Source organism: Leptosomus discolor, chromosome 3 (genome assembly GCF_034619465.1).
Source record: "Leptosomus discolor isolate bLepDis1 chromosome 3, bLepDis1.hap2, whole genome shotgun sequence".
Lineage (NCBI taxonomy): Eukaryota > Metazoa > Chordata > Aves > Leptosomiformes > Leptosomidae > Leptosomus > Leptosomus discolor.
In genome coordinates, this window is record NC_141393.1 from 67,201,936 (window position 1) to 67,219,632 (window position 17,697).

At 37.4% G+C, this 17,697-nt stretch overlaps 1 protein-coding gene across 1 annotated transcript in view; it reads left to right on the forward strand.

Annotated features, from left to right (window-relative positions):
• RABGAP1L (RAB GTPase activating protein 1 like) overlaps window positions 1-17,697 on the forward strand; it is a 258,884-nt gene that overhangs the window by 42,646 nt on the left and 198,541 nt on the right. Inside the window, exon 12 of the mRNA XM_086463421.1 lies at window positions 14,213-14,306. Within this exon, the coding sequence (XP_086319547.1) occupies window positions 14,213-14,306 (94 nt within the window). The remainder of the gene's footprint in view (window positions 1-14,212; window positions 14,307-17,697) is intronic.

A 17,697-nucleotide genomic window follows, 5' to 3' on the forward strand; every position in this document is an offset into this window, starting at 1 on the left:
GCCCATAGGATATTACTTAATTTACTCCAGAAGCACTATACATTGCAGTTTCGTTTGTATAAGAATGCATGCCTTATTTGCACCTTACCTGATTTCTGTGTACTCTGTGTGTGTGTGTGTGTGCGCGCATACATACAGCTCAGTGGGATGTCTTATGTCATGAGTATATGAATAAAGATGTATAAGAAAGAAGGCATTTTTTTCAATATCCTTGTTATTTTTATTTTAATGAAAGGGCAAACATGATGTGTGCGTGTCCCCCTAATAATGATTTAAAGTCATTACTATACTAGTGTTAGGCATAGTCCCTTTCAAAGGTGCAGCAACTGCATATAGAAAATTGAGATCATGTATTCCCTAAATAAGTCTTAGCTTTTAATATTCTTTTCTCATTTTAGCTTTATTTTTCATCTCAACAGCTGTATTAAAAAATTAAAATCTTTGCAAAGATTGTGCAATAGCTACTTAGAGATCTTTCAGTTCGACTTCACTTTTCTTTTTTAATTATTAATATTGTAATAGATATTTCTGGCAACCCAGTCATCTAAGGTTCCTTGCTTTGGAGATAATAATTTAAAAAATATAATTAACATTAATGATTTCTTGTCAAAACCTAGAATGTAAAGTACACTCCTTGATAAGAAGTTTTCTGTTAAATTCAGAATATAATTTTAAAAGATTAAAATATATAATGAGGAAATTCTTACACTTCCCGGAAAGGTTTCAAGTAAAGTGGATTTAAGTATCAATTTTTATCAATAAGCAGAAAAGTTCACTGTTAATATTTAATTTTGAGTAGAAACTTGTAACAAGGTGCAGAGCACAATTGATTGAACTAATATTTCTCCTTTTTGGAGCATTAAGAGTAAGTGAGAACATGTACAGAAGTGATGGTTGGTGTATGGCATTATTCAAAAAAGACAAAGCTGCACAGTGCATTTTTATTGTAGTGTCTATGGCAGGATGAAGTAGCTGGCTGCATGTGTGAGCCTGAGGATTGGAGAAAATTGCTTTCCAGCAGAAGCATTTGTGAGGAGAATGTAGTCCTAGAAACAAGTAACAGAGAAGGGGAAGAATAGGTTGGTTTCTTTTAGCACAGTGCTTGTTTAGACCATACATGAAATGATGACCTTCCTTTGGCTCTCATGTTTTAATTTTAATTTTTTTTTAAACTTTAATATAACATTTCAGGAGAATACTAGGTAACTCCATCAGAGTTTCCTCTTGAATCAGAATAATGTTAGAAGGTTAAGGATCGCTGTAAGTGGGAGCAATTCTGTTTAAAACCAGAAAATACTCTTTAAACTGATTGTAACTGAGTTGAAGATTTTTTCTTTTCTTTTCTTTTCTTTTCCTTTTTTTTTTTTTTCCCCTGAAGATTTATGTGGTCCCAAGTGTCTGGTTACTAGCTCTTGTTCCAATCCATGAATTGCCTGTAGAGTAAACACAAGATGTTTATTAGACATCCTGAAACAGGTAATTTATGATAGATGAAAGATAACACACCTACCAAGTCTCCAAAAAGAAGTTTCTGAGCATGAGTTGTAGGTTGCCTCTAGAACACTCTCTGATGACTTCCAGGAATGCAGTACTGTTTGGATTTTTGTTTTTATTTACCACAACAATAGATTTCTTGATGGTTTAGATATTACTTTCTGACAGCTGGGAACTGAGCAGGGATGCAGTTGACAGCATAGTAGGTAGTGATCCATAAACAGTGGACTTAAATAGAATCTTGTTGAAATGTGTTTGGTGTTTAGTTATTGACCTTTAATAAGAAGAAATTATATATAAATATGAAGCTGTAGAAGTAAGAAAGAGCAGCAAAAGAGAAGGAATAACAAACTTAAGAGGGTAAAACTTTTATCTCCCTAGCTGTCTTAACTATTTAAGAAAAGAGAGAGATAGTATACCATAGAAAAATTAATGTAAGAGGTATGGAAATGCAGTGTGGAGATGGTGAAATTTAACAATGAAAATAGAAATGAAAGGATAGAGGAACCTGAAAGCTTCAAAGAAATCTGAGTGTGACTTATTGGACAGCACAAAAAGATGGCGCATGCAGTAGATAAGGAGTGGGCAATACTAAATGATCGTAAATAATTAGTCAGACTAAATTAGGATACTGTGTCAAATGTTGGTGGTGGTTAGAGGCTGTTTTCAGGGTTCAGAAAAGCAAAGGAGTAGAGGTGGTGGTATTCTAGGAGTCAGTAGAGCTTTTGAGACTATTCTGTGATAAAATAGACGTTTACGATGAGGGATAGTGTGAACAAATGAGGATGACTGAATGAGAAGAATGACATTAATAGTGTGGAAATAGCCAGCTCTGCATTTTTATCCAAATTAAAATACATTTATGTAATTCATAGGAACCATTTGTTACATTAATTCAATAGAGAATAATGTTGGTGGGTCCTAAACAAGATCATTTAAATCTGTATTGGAGTATTTTCGTGATCTGCATACAAATTAACTAAAACGTTATAAATCCTAAATTCATGAGGTCATTTGGCTAGCGGCTGTCCTCAGGCAAGAACTCTTTGCTGCAGTTCTGTAAGAGATGAGTTTTTAAAATATAAGCACTTCTGAAGAATGCAGATCTATAGCTTCCAAATGAAAAGAAAATATTCCTAATGAGCCTGATGTAATTTTATGGACGCTACTATCCATTCTCTTGCATTGGATTATTTTCATGCCTTACAAGTTACCTTTTATTAAAAATCATAGAATCATAGAACAATTGACATTTGCAGGTGTTGTTGTGCTGCCAGAAAGAATATGATCCCTTCCTTAGTGTATTAAAAAAAATACTGAGTGCAGAAAACTGTTTTTCCTTTTTAATATGCCCTGGATGGTGGCAGTTCTTGGTGATAGTTACAGTTGTATTTAAATTTGTTCTTGCAAGTATGGCCTTTCTGTTAAAAGGGCAAGTATTTGAAATGTTTTGAAGTTGAAGCACTTATGTGGGTTGCAGAAGCATTTAATAAAATTGCAGGGTTATTAATGAAATGGAAAACTGGGGAATTTTAAGATGGTTTCTGTTCCAGGTTTATAGGGAGATGGAAGTACAGGGAAGGTCACCTGCCTGGGGCTTAGATTCTTTCCTGTCCTGTAACCCAGACTGCTGTTGGAGTTCACTTGGTGAACTGCTAGGTTTGTAGGCTAGGCCCTCAAGAAATGACGTGACTTACTCTGAGCTATTACATTCCCCTCTTCCTCTCCAGTGTCCACAAGACACTCCTGCAAGGTGCATCTGGGAACACATTCTAGGTAGGGATTCTTTCTTTGATAAAATCTGTTCCTCATGCTGATTTTGTGAAGTTCAAGGCAAAATATTAACACCATATTTCTGGCCTGTGGTCATAAATACTCCAGGGAAATCTGTCTTGTTGACTTTGGTTTATTCTTGAAGAATGATGGGAAAAATTACTTTCAAATTAAGGGAGTTTTTAGTTCCTTAGGTACATAGGTGAAATCTTTTTCTTGGATTTTAATCCTTTTTTCTTTCTTTTTTTTTTTTTTTAAATAACTTACAAAAATTAATTCCAATTGTGGTACAAGATAAACATTTTTCAGTAATAAAGAAGCATAAATTGGTGATTGCATTTTGTCTGGAAGCAATTGCATATTATTTTGAATGTTTTGGATGCTTTAATTCGATAGTGGTTGTCTTTTCCTTGTCTGCCTATAAACAGCATGGTAATTTGGAAGTAATTTGAAAAAGGATTTGCAATCCTGTTGGCTTATTAGGAAATAGAACTTCCTATCGCTAGAGGATCTTCTTAAATTTCAGTCATTGTTTTGTGTGGCCTCAAGCTGCCACTACTATGCTCATATAATACCACATTTCATAGCATTAAAAAAAAATGTAACCACCTTTTATATAAAGAGGATTAAAAAGACTTCTCTTAACGAACAATTCCCCTCGACTTTTTACTAATAATTATTAACCTCAAAGTGAGATGCTTGTCTTTTTAGTTTTGGTCACTAGCTTTCTAGTATTTTGTAAAGTCTAAGTATTTTGTAATCAAAGTGCCTTGCGTACTGCCTTGGCTCTTTAAGTAAATGCCAGGCGATATATAATTCTTATGTGGTTATAATGTCTTTTTAAAAAATTTGATTATATCAAATATGGCGATAGATACTAATCTACAAATCTGTAAATTACTAATATGGAGTAAAGAATTGCATTGCCTTAGAATTGTGACAACATCTCAAATTTTATGTTCTTGCGTGTTCTCAAAGATGTAAGTTTTCAGACAGCGCAGTACATGTGGAAGGTGTTTATATTTACAAGAATACCTCCACTGTGCAGCATTTAGTTGGCTGTGTCATCTGTGTGGGAGCAAAACTACCGAACTGAAGCGATAATTTTTCTCCACTCTCTTATCCAGCTTTAAGCATTTGTACATCAAATTTAGATGTCATGGTGGCTCACTTGTATGTTCACTACATGAGGGTAGGATCATCTCCTTGTGCATATTTCTACACTCAGATTTAGATGCACAGTTAAGGTTTGTTTTTATAACTTTTTTTTAACAATTCTTGTTTAATATGACAGTAATGCAGGGCCTGTGTAGAAACTGTGTCATAGAACTAAGATATGTTTTTAAATGCAGAAGTTTTTGTTGTATTAAAAAGACAAAGTCGGTTTGGCTAGCTGTTTCGCACAGCCAACAGGATTGTTTCAAAGTAGATGCGTGGGTCCTTTGAGACATTTTGCACAGACATCTTTATAACACGTGTGAAAACCGTTGTCGTATGCAGTGAATGAAAGACAGACATCATCTAATCCTGTGCTGTTCCATGCTCTTTCAGTGTTTATCAAATGTAGGGTGTTTTTTGATCCAGATTTTTGATTACATAGAGAAGCAATTAAATTTGTGAACTGTTTGAAAGGTAATCAAAATTTTGAGATTTGTCAGCATTAGCTTTTGCTTGAGTGATTCTAAGTGAAAAATGTGTATCGTACAATTAATAAAAAAGGAATAGGAAGAAAAATACGATTTTTTTGATGTTACTAGTTTGCTTTTAGTGAAGAATTCATGTATCTTTCTTTTTTGTTTTCGCTCTCTTTATATCTCTGAACAGCCAGGGATCAGGTTAGGAAAGCCAAAGCCCTGATAGCCTTCAGTCTGGCCAGGGACATCAAGGGCAGCAAGAAAAACATCTGTGGGGACGTTGGTGATGAAAGGAAGACTAGAGAAAATGTGGGCCCTCTCTGGAAGGAAATGGGAGATCTGGTTGCCCAGGATATGGAGAGGGCTGAGCTACTTAATGACTTTTTTGCCTCAGTCTTCACTGGCAAATGCTCCAGCCACACTGTCCAAGTTGCAGAAGGCAAAGGCAGGGACTGGGAGTGTGAAGAATCAGCCACTGTAGGAGAAGATAGGTTTGAGACCATCTGAGGAACCTGAAGGTGGTGCACAAGTCCATGGGACCTGATGAGATCCATCCACAGGTCCTGAGGGAAGTGGCAGATGAAATTGCTAATCCACTATCCATCATATTTGGGAAGTCGTGGCAGTCTGGTGAAGTTCCTGCTCACCAGAAAAGTGAACTACAGGCCAGTCAGTCTCTCCTCTGTGCCTGGCAAGATCATGGAGCAGATACTCCTGGAAACTGTGCTAGGGCACGTGGAAAATAAGGAGCTAATTGGTGACAGCCAACATGTGCCTGACAAATTTGGTGGCCTTCTACAATGGGGTTACAGCATTGGTGGATAAGGGAAGAGCAACTGATGTCATCTACGTGGACTTGTGCAAAGCATTCGACACTGTCCCACATGACCCACAGGGTTGGTTGGGGCAATCCCAAGCACAGACACAGGCTGGGCGATGAGTGGATTGAGAGCAGCCCTGTGGAGAAGGACTTGGGGGTGCTGGTGGATGAAAAACTGAATATGAGTCAGCAATGTGTGCTCACAGCCCAGAAGGCCAACTGCATCCTGGGCTGCATCAAGAGAAGCGCGGCCAGCAGGTTGAGGGAGGTGATTCTCCCCCTCTGGTCCACTCTTGTGAGACTCGACCTGCAGTACTGCATACAGCTCTGGGGCCCCCAGCACAAGAAAGACATGGACCTGCTCAAGCAGGTCCAGAGGAAGCCGTGAAGATGATCGGGGGCTGGAGCACCTCCCCTATGAGGACAAGCTGAGAGAGTTGGGGTTCATCAGCCTGGAGAAGAGAAAGCTCTGGGGAGACCTTATAGCGGCCTTCCAGTACCTGAAGGGGGGCCTACAGGAAAGCTGGGGAGGGACTTTTTATCAGGGAGTGTAATGATAGGGTGAGGGGTGACAGTTTCAAATTGGAAGAGGGTAGGTTTAGACTAGATATTAGGAAGAAATTCTTGACTGTGAGGGTGGTGAGACACTGGAACAGGTTGCCCCAAGAAGCTGTCGCTGCCCCCTCCCTGGCAGTGTTCAAGGCCAGGCTGGATGGGGCTTTGAGCAACCTGGTCTAGTGGAAGGTGTCGCTGCCCATGGCAGGGGGCTTGGAACTAGATGATCTTTAAGGTCCCTTCCAACGCAAACCATTTTATGATTCTATGATATGTACTTCAGTAGGCTGCCAAATTATTTTTTTTTTTCCAAGTTAATTATGTAACATATATAAACAGAAGGTTCTTGTGAGCAGAATTCAATGCAAGTCTTCTTTGTTCATATTCATAAATCCATAGTTTTCTGCTCCTGATTATTGTTCTTCCCTCTAAATTAGAAAATATACTGAGGATTCTAATTCATAGATATATCATTTGGAAGGCATTTTGAAAACATTTTCTGTTCATCAAAATATTTTGTAATGCACTCAAAAGTTGGACCTTTCTGAAAATCTCCCTTATTTAATACTAGAATGAATTTCATGACTTAAACTTTGTTTCACTCTTGTCTTTCCTGGAAAAAGTATAGTTCATGCTCTATAATTTCCTGTTACCTTATAAATGGAAACCTGCTCTCTTTGTGGCCTTTCTCATGATCTTTTTTTATCTACTATGTATGGAATGATTCCATGTCAGTAACGTCTATATCTTGTTGCCCTGATAATATGCTGCCAACATCAGCTCCCCCTTCGTTTTTGTTCTTCTCCTACATAAAAATCAAACTTCTCATTTTTGAAGTATTCCAATTCTATTCCCACCTATCTTCATGACCTAATTTCCTTCTCCTTCAGGCTGCTCCAACTATATTATTTTTCAGTTCCACCTACTCTTTATTTCACTTGTAACAGCTTCTCAATTAAAACTCATTAAAAATCCTTTTTCTTCTTCACATCAGTGCTCAGATCCCACCTGTTCATTTTAATCTACTGTATTCATGCATTTCTACTCATTTTAGGATGTACTTCACTTACTTTTATGCTTGAACTCTCTGAAACAACTGTATAGTTTTCCACCTTATTTGCCTTTTTTATTAATTGACAAATGAGTTTGACTTCTAAGCTATTGTCATATTTAATGTGATCTAGTAGATTTTTTTAAGGAGAACTGAATCTGTTGGAAAAGTAGCTCTGTAGCTATATAATTGGTCATAAATGAGGATGAGGGGAGTATTGTTTAACAGAACATTTTCCAAGTAAGATGCAAAAAAGAGCCAATGGAAAATAAACCCCTAAAACCCCTACACCAAAACAAAAAAAAACCCAACCCTCTTTCACTGTAAAACCAGGAAGATTGAAAACTTCAAAGCATATTAATACCTTGATTTTTGTTGACATAGGAGTTCTGAAATGGAATCTATTTCCTCAAGCCAAAAATGGAAAAATACCAATAAACATAGTTGATTACTTTTGTTTGACAGAGTCTGTTAGGTACCTGATCAGAGAGGGGAACTTAGGTCTTCTGTGTTGGTTTCTCACAGTAATTTGTTACAGCCTTTGCACAACTTGTCAGTGGTGCTGTGTTATCTTCTAAGGGTGCTCCATGTTCTGTATTTGTGGGCTCAAAAGCCTTGCGCTATTGAAATAAATGACGATGAAGAAGAGGCCAAGATTTTGTCTCTCTGTGTATGGTTTTTTTTTTTTTGGGGGGGGTGTGTTTGCTTATAATAAAGTGTTACTGTGTGCGTAATTTCTTCTGTTTTGAACACTTGACGCTTCAGTATTTTGTTTCAACACCTCTCATCAAGAAAAAATATAGACCAGCTGGAGGAAAAAAAAAAAATCAGAAATGAGTGGAAATCTGGAGAATGTGTCCTTTGAGGAAGGAAGCAGTGTTTTTTAGAGAAGAAAGAATAAAGACAAAGACTTTTTTTTTTTTTTAATTATTATTTGGAAGTGAGATGTGGTAAAATTGTTCAGCAGAAAAACATAATTGGCATAAATTGTAGGTAGAAAGTATTAGGATTGAACTAAGAGATACAGTCCATAGAGTAAGTAATGAAGTCCTTGGAATGAACTTGCTTAGGGAGGTAACTGGAGGTTTGTAGGGTTAGGTTAGACAAGTGTCTATTTGATCAAGACTTGTGTTTTCTTTAGTCAAGTTAAAAAGTAAGAACTTGGATAACCTAGTGGAGCTGTCTCATAAGGCTTGTCTTAATCTCTCGGTTGCTCTCCTGGGAGATAGTCAAAGCCTCTCGTGGTTTGACAGCACTCCAAATGTGTGCAGCCATTTTACTGCATAGAATGGTCTTCTGTGGCACTTCGTCAGTTACAAGTACTTTATTATAAAAAACAACAAAAAACCCAAATGTGCACCCCACAACCTGAAATAACCTTGTTGTCATTTTGTATCAAAGGTAGTTGTTGTAATTCTGAAAGTTTTATTTGTTTTACTCTGAAAACAGCTTTTTAAGCTATTCTGGATCAGACTAGATCCAAAGAGGTGCCTCTGGTACATGGAAGATGGGCCACTTTGGGGAGCATTTTCCAAATTACTGGTTACCAAGGATAATGAGCCATAGTTTATTTTGCTAAAGGTGCTGCTAAAGTTCTCAGAGGTCTTTCATACCAACAACCATACTTGTAAAAGTTGGAGTCTTTTTTAAAGGAGGGCAGGAAGTTACAATGGAGCCTAGTCAATACATTATTGTTACATAATAAATGTTAGTGCTGGGCCACTTAAAATACAACTCTTTGTGCCCTATTCTGAATAGTCTGCTCATATTATGAATAATTTATGTAGTGAGTGTTTCTAAATGGAGTAGGCACAAAATTATATATAATCCAATAGGTTGCCAATCTTCTTTTCAGTTAGATTTATTTTGTTCTTGAATGTCCCTACAGATTTTTTGAAAGAGACCATTTTTTACACATGTTTAGGTTTGTCTGTAGGTATACTAACAAAACAGACTATATGTGAAATCCATCATCCAGAAATCCTCCCCCAACCTGCGTGGTTTCTGCATAGACTTCCATATTTATCTCATGTAAATGGCAAATGTCCAAAAGAAGAAAAGCAAATGTCATTGAGCCAAAAGGAAGACCCAGGTCAGTCTAACCTAAGTCCATGGGACCAGTTACGGAACAAATACTCCTGAAAGTAGTTTCTAAATATGTGAAGGACAAACAAGGTCGTTGGTAACAGCCAGCATAGATTTATGAAAGGCAAATCATTGTCACAAACCTCATTGCTTTCTATGACAAGGCAACCAGTGCTGTGGACAAGGGATGTGTGGTGAATGCTGTATAACTTGATTTTAGCAGAGACTCCAACACTGTGTCTCATAGTGTCCTTATCATTAACTCAATGAGATAGGGACTGGGTAAGTGAAAAATAATACAGGTTGGAAGGTTGGCTGAACTGTGGGGATGAAAGAATCAATCCATGCTGCAAAGTCCTGCTGGCAGCCAGTTAAGTAGTAGTATCTTTTGGAGATCAGTATTGGGCTTAGTGCTGTTAAATGTATTTATTAATTACCTGCACGATGGGACCAAGTGCACCCTCAGCGGGTTTGTGGACAACAGCAAATGGTGGGGGGTGGGTCTGGAGGGGCAGGGCTTCTAGTCAGAGGGACCTGGGCAGGCTGGAGAAATGCACTGGCAGGAACCTCATAAAGTTCAACAAAGGCAATTGACAAGTCCTGTATCTGCGATAGAATAACCCCGTGTGACGAGACAGGGCGTCACTAGTAAGTGATAAAAAGTGACCCTTGCAGAAAAGTACCTGGAGATCCCAGCAGGCAGGAAGTTGAAAACAAATCAGCAGTATACGGCCACAGGAGAGAAGGCCGAGCACACCCTGGGCTGTATTAGCAGGAGTCTAGCCAGCAGGTCCAGGGAAATGATCCACCCCTCTACTCAGCACCTGTGAGACTGTGTTTAGAGTACTGTGTCCAGTTGTGGGCTCCCCAGTACAAGACAGACACTGACACACTAGAGCAAGTCCAGTGGAGGCCACCAAGCTGGTCAGATGGCAGGAGCACATGACATACAATGAGGGGTTAAGGGAACTGTGTTTGGTTCAGGCTAGAATAGAAAATGTGCAGAGGAGAATCTTATTGCTGTCTACATCAGAGGACTCGGAGCTCTTCTCAGAGGTGCACAATAACAGGCCCAGAGGCAACAGACACAAATTGGAACCTGGGAAATTCTGTTTAGATAAAAGGATGGTTTTGGAGGGTTAGTTGGTTTGTTTTTAAACCATGAGCATGGTCAAGTAGTGGAACAGGTTGTCCAGAGACATTCTGGAGTCTCCTTTCTTGAAGGTGTTCAAGACTTTCCCACTGAGATCTACATGTGACTGATCTAACTAGGTGTGCTTGGAGTAGGAGGTTGGACTAGATGATCTCCAGAGGTCTGTTCAGCCCAAAGGATTCTGTGATTCTATGCTGATGCCATGCAGGGTGATGGCTGCTATGGAAGTGCGATCCTTCAGGCTTGTTTTAAATAGGGGCTCTGAATTTGGGGAATTCGTTCATGAGGCATCCACGAAGTGAGATTTTGTGAATTTTGTGAAGCACATTACAATTCAAATCAAGCAAATAAACAAAAAACCTGAGAGGCTTACTGTTACCTGTCAGTATTCTTAAAGGCTTTTTGGGTGTACTCACATTTACAACCCAGCCCCTCAGGTGTGCTCCCTTGAGAGGTCTCCCATCCTCCTCTCATTCTAGTGAGGCATAAGTTTTATTGTCCTGTTGATAGGCTCTGAGAGGTCAAGGCAAATAAAGGAGGAAGGGAGAAGTACACGATATATTTAGAGGAAGGGATCTGTGGCATTCCCAGCAGAATAAGGGTGGATAAAATCATGCTCTGGCTTATGCTGCTGGCATATAGATGCTATAGGATGTGCAAAAAAATGTATAGAAGTACACCTCAGAGAAGAACATCTACAGTTAAATAACCCTCCCACAGCCTCTTTTTTTTTTCTTTCTTTTTTTTCTTCTTAATTTATACCTAAGTGCTTACACAGGTTAGAATATGTAAATAGTCTTTACAGTGCAAACAGACATTTTTAAAGCTGTTTATTCTCTCTCCTTGCCCTGTTCTATTTTGAAGTTTGACGTTAGTGTCTTTTGAAAGGGAGCATATGGCATTTCTAATTAAGGCCTGTGATTTTCTGACATATAACTGAATAATACATTCCAAATACTGTTAAGCCTTCCAGATGAAAGAATTTTCAGGGCTGGAGCACTGTGGCTTTGTGATGTATCTTGCTGGAGTACATATGCTGTGTAACGCTGATCTCCTTAAGAACTTCGAAGAATTTGGCACAGAATTCCAGCACAGTGAGAAAAGAAGGGGTTTGTTTCTTTTGTCTGATGTTAGTATTCCTTGGCAAGCTCAGGTTTGGATCAGATAACAAGTAGTGTGCTTTGTTCCTGAAAGTATTCAGTGTAGCTTAATTTTTAAATGTTTTGGTCTGGTTGGGGATTTTATTCATCTTTATCAGATTTTGTTTCAGACTGCAAGATTTGTTTGTGTATATTTTCACCAGTAGCTCTTGTAGAAATGCACTGTAGTTCTTCAGCCTTTCCAAAGTAATTCAAATAACTCAGAATTTTTTGCCAAATTGTCTCCCTTTAGCTTGAATATGTGAAACCTTTCTGAAATTGTGGTTTATGATTAATTTCTGATGTGAGCCAGGTTTATTGAGCTTCTTAATATGTACCAGTTTCACTAACAAGTACCTTGTGTCTCTGAATGGCCAGTGTACTCAATCTAGAGGAGGTTTCCTCAGCGTTTTTTCCCTTGTTTCCATGGGAAGTAGAAGGGCTGCGTTTATAATTAATCTCTTTGATCCAGTTAGGCAAATAAGGAGAGGAGAGAATTTAAAATATGTAATGCATTTAATTGCTTTAACTTAACCTTTTTTTAATTATTACCAGGCCTGGGTGGTAAGTGAGGAGATTTGGCTTTACAGTATTTTTGGTAATTTTAAAACGAACGGAAAGTTGAGTCTTCAAATACATTTCTTCCACTGGAACTTAACGGGTTCCTTTGGTTGCTGGAGAAGCTTTTATAGTGATATCAAATTTTAGTTAAAATGATAAATTTGGGGATTTTAGATCTTCATATTTCCGTCTTTAGATACAGTCAATGTTTGCAAAACATTGGGAAACCTTAAAATCAAGTTCCCTGTTGATTTATGATGAGTATGGTTGGCTTTTTTTCGTTTGGTTTGTTTTTTTTTAATTCTAAAATTGATGGTGTATTTTGGGGCCTGTAAAGCTGTACAAACAGGTTCCAAGCTAAAGGGTTTCACTGCTCTAATGTTCAATTTGAAATACAAAGAGATTTCTGATATGCTTCTCTTCTCTCAGGGCAGCATTTTTGCTGTTAATTGTCCTTGAAAGAGAGTATATGCTATCTTTGTCTTCACAGCTCATTGTCGAATTTAAGCACTGATGATTTTTTTGTTAATGACTTGTATTTGACAATTGCTGAGACTATAAATTAGAAACGTGTAATTGAAGTGAGAATACAAGGATGAAGACTTAAGAGGATAATTGTACAAGTACTGAAGATCCTCCTCTACCTGAACTACTACTGTTGTCTATATAAAGTTGGAGGTGAAGTGTTTAATGTACCTGAGGAATTAAAGATATTAGGTCAGCAACCAGATGTGACTGAGCTGTGTTGAAGAGAGTATCTAAGGGATTTTGGGAGCAGATGTGGCTTTGGTGCTTCTTTTTTTGTTTTATTTTAGCTTCTGGAGACAGCTCAGTTTGTAGGAAAGAGCAGCCTTTAGACATTACCCTCTAATGTCTAAACTGTCCATAACTTCAGAGGCTTCTGAGGATAATGGGCCTGTTACAGTGTCTTTTTTAGGTTGTGGATCATAGTAAAGATGCTGAGACTTGGAGCCCTGTCAATGTTTCATGTTGTTGAAATTGTACTCATGTTTAATTTCTAGCAGTATTTTATTCAGATAAAACTGGGAAAAGTCTAAATAACTGCAAAACCACGTTCACATGAGGAGCTGCTCTAAAGAATTAGACTGTTTAGCTTGCTGTGGACACCTGCATAGACCTGTAAGACACTTGGAAATTGGATGGTTACTTGGATTGGATGGTTATTTGAGTACACTACTCCAGTCTCACATTATCCCTTCTGGTTTTGTGTATCAGTCATGTAAGGACATATATTCCTCCATAAATGTTTTATTCCTAGTACTTTTGAGGTTTCTTTTACATTTAAAGCATTCTTTTGTGTCCCATGCAATATGACCTGTGATGTCACAGTGTTGTTTTTGCTGCTCATCCACGAACTTGTTTCAGTAAAAAAAATTATTTTGTGGCTGTGAGTAGGCTTCTTGAGATCAGAGTACCACATGAGGCCAGAATGGCACATAAGGGATGCAGTGTAATGAAGTAGTGTTACCTACTATGCTTTAAAAGAGAGTTCTCTTTATGTGAAGTCTGGAGTGGATGTGACTTTTAGATAATACTGCATTGTGAAATTTCATTAAATGGATAGTTGACAGCCTTGAATCTTTTCTCACATAATGCTTTTCTAGATCCCACCACTTTTTTTCTGTAACAGTGCTGTGAACTATTGCCTAGTCTTGTTCTTTTGAACCTTATGGTAACTTTATTAATACACTTGTTTTGTTAAGTCTGCTAAACATTCTTTATGGTTCTGCTAATATTTTCTGTGTCTTTTTGTGGTTTTAAAACTGATAGGAGAGAAGAATTTGTCTGATGCCTATATGTACGCACCTTTAATGTCTGTTCTCTTTGGTAAATCTGTGCATGCTTTTGTTTTTGTTTTCTTTTTTGTCTTTTTGTTGTTGTTTGGTGGTTTGTTTTTTTTGGTTTTTTTGTTGTTTTTTTTTTCAGAGAGTGATAATGAACTCTCCAGTGGCACTGGTGATGTGTCAAAGGATTGTCCTGAGAAGATTTTGTATTCCTGGGGAGAATTACTGGGGAGATGGTAATGCTTCATTTCTTAAACTTAGATTTTAAATACTATCCTTTTCTTTGTTTTATGAGACTATATGCTTTTGAGCAGGAGGTTTGAAATTGTTCAGCTTATGCAGTTTAAAAATTAAAATACAGAACACATTGAAGTGTGGTTTTTAAACCTAGTTTAAAAGGGACTGGTAAATCCTCTTATTTTAACTTGCAGTTGTTTGACTAATCTCTCCCACAGCATCTGCAGAAGTCTCGTTTTGTTCAGTGTTGGAGAATATGTCCATATATGCTCACGCTGCAGGTGTGAGTCTTCAAGTGTAGAACTTTCTGGCCACCTGTGTTCCTTGAGGATGGATGTTAAGCTCTCATGAAACTTAGTGCTTCTTAGTACTAGGATAGAAAAGACAGAGGAACTCCAGTCTGTCCTATTGAAGCCATTTGTGCTAGCTGGCATACATTTAATTTATTGATTTGTTTCGAAGCACTCTTTTTTCCCCCCCTTTTTTTTTTTTTTTTCCTTAACGTGCTATATGTAAGCACTTAAAAAGGAATTCTGGGAAGACTGTGATCCTCACTGAAACAGTTCCTACTGGAGAGTAAAATGAAGAATATTTGTAAGCCTAAAGTATGTTCTCAGCAGTGTTATTTCTGTGGTTTCATAAAGTGCTTCAGTAGCAGCATACACTTTGCCAAGAGAGGAAAAAGTGTGTATTTGCTACCTCTGAGAGGCCTTACACTATTAGCAAATGCCAGCACCGCTTATTTGGTTTTCCCTTTGTAAGTAATAGCTCCTGCTGCCTGAGAGAAAAATAATCAGAGGCTCTTAATCTGGAATTGGCAAAGTTTCCTTCTCCTAACTCTAAAAACAAGGTTGAAAAACATTTTAAGGATTTATTGGGGCAATTCCCCCCTTTATTTGGCCACTTTGTAACTTTGGCAAAACACAGCCTCTTGCTGCTGGCCTCATCTGTAATGGAGGTCTCATGCAAAGGTTACTAAATGAGACATCACAAGATTTTGTTGAGCTTAACAAAATCCTTCCCTCCAGAACCCCTCCCTCCTGCTTTAACTACTTTGTCATCCAAGTTTCTGGCCTTAATGAAAGATCTTTTTTGGGAAGCACAAATATTTAATGGAATGATTGTACAAATATTCTGGCTATGGACCCTCTGAATGTTTAAGAAAATACTGAGGAAAAGTGTGGAAGTCAGTTGATCCCTATAGACAAGTGTGTTTTCCTCACCTGAAAAGACTGTAAACAGATCCGCTCTGAAGCGGTTTAGAGCTTTCCAAAGCCTGTTCTAAAGGACATCCCAAGAAAGAGTTTATAGATAGTTTGGAGTTTTATGTCTGGCATTATAAGGCCAATGAGGAGTGCCATCCTGAGCCCTTAAAGAACTGTGCGGCAGGTTTGTTTCAATCTGCATTGCATTTGCATTGGAAGATGCTATATTTTTTTTTTTTTTTTTTAACTCATCTGTCAGTTGATTCTTTTAGTTTTAACTTTTGCCCTTGACAAATATCTGGACTCCAGTGGAGAAGTGTGCTGAAGGAAAGAACTACCCACAACTTATTCTCTCAAGTTTCACGTAACCAACTATTTCTTCAAATTACTCAAGTATACTATTCAATAAGACAAAATATTTAAGACATCTGGAGTGAACTATTTTAAAGTCCTAACATAACTTACACACTTAACTCAGAGAATCATTTAGTAGTTAAAACACATTAGTTAAAATGAGTTAAAAATGGGCTGAGAAATGAGATCCCAGCCAGCTTGAAGGCTAGCAGTAGCATTTGCTTTAGGAGTGTCTCAGGCAGTATTACCTTTTAGGATAACAAAACTTGGAAGGAGTAATAGATGAAAAATGTTAACAGTTTGAAAACTAAAAATAGATTGCAATAAAATCTTCTAATGTGTTGAAAACTGCAGCGTATGCTAGTGGAATATCTGTGCACTTGTAAAAAAAAGTAAATAAACAAAAATTAACATTTCCACTTGGAGAACTGGTGTGCTGATTCGTCTCTTAGATGAAAATTTTCTTGTACTTTAATTGCTTCTTGTCATTTCATTAAAATGTCACTGTAACCTAGAGGACTGACTCAGCAGAAACAGTGGTCCAGGAATCTGCTTCAAACATATAAACAGGAATAAGAGTAAGATAATTTACCAAAAAGATACAATAAACAGTTGGAAAGTAATGGAATGTCTCTTAATTTATTTTACTATTTACTGCAGCCTCAGCATTAAAGTCGTTGTTGCCAGCTGAGCTAATTTAGCTGAGTACTTAATTATTTCTGATGTGTTTGGTTATTTTTTTTTTTTTAAAGTAGTAATGATCAATAGCAGTCTTTGATCGGAAATATTTGTGTGGAGCATTGTATATGCATCACTGTTCTGTATCCTTGCTCTTTGATGTTTTAAAATTATGTCTTTGAATTTTGTGCAGGAGAATCGCAGCACTTCATAACTAATTAAAGATGTCAGCACCTATGAATGATGCATTTTTTCCACATGCTAAAGGATAAGGCTAGATTAAAACAAGCATTTATTTTATGCTTGTTTCTGTTATAGTCCGGCCAAGCAGGTGTCAAAAAGTCTAAGAATGCAAGGTGTCTAGGTCTCTACACAAAGCAGGAAAAAAGGTGTATTTGTTTGTTATTTTAGAATACAGCACAAGGATTATTAATGATCACGCTGTTTCCCAAACAGACATTCAGAAACTGAGATGTTGTCTATTAAAGTTACAAAGATATGCTTTACTGCATGGACTAATGTTGCAACAGTATTACCTCTAACATAAAGCTATCTAAATATATGACAAATCCAGTAAAATCTGGAGTACTGTAGCAAGCTTAATTCTCAATTGTGAATATGTTCAGTAGTAAGGATGGTATTACAGCATGGAATGTGCAGCTCTGTTAGTTGTTGCCATAAACTATTTGTATGGTTTTCTTGATGTTGCTGAAAATTTCCCTGTTACATGTCTATGGGGATGTACCTTTTTAGCTGTTAATTTTATTTGCTTGCCGAGTCCTTAGAGAAGGCCTTCCGGTTTCTCTTACAACATATATGACCAAATCCATGTAATAACTGAACTAATCTGATTTGAAGCGTACTATGAATGCTTCATTTTCAAACAATTTGAGCTTCTAAGTTTCTGGTGTATTTTATTTATTTATTCCTGAATGTACATTTCATAATTTTGTAACTGCTTAGAGTGCCTCATCTTTTGACATTTCTGTGAATATTGGGTTTTCTTTCTAGCTTTTCCCCATCACAAGACCATTAGTCTAATGTGACTTGCTGCAAAATGTACTGAAAAAGAGAAAAGGGACTAGTTGGGCTCTAATTCGGCTAACTGAATGATAAACTTTGAATTACTTGTATTGCACTACACACTTAAAAT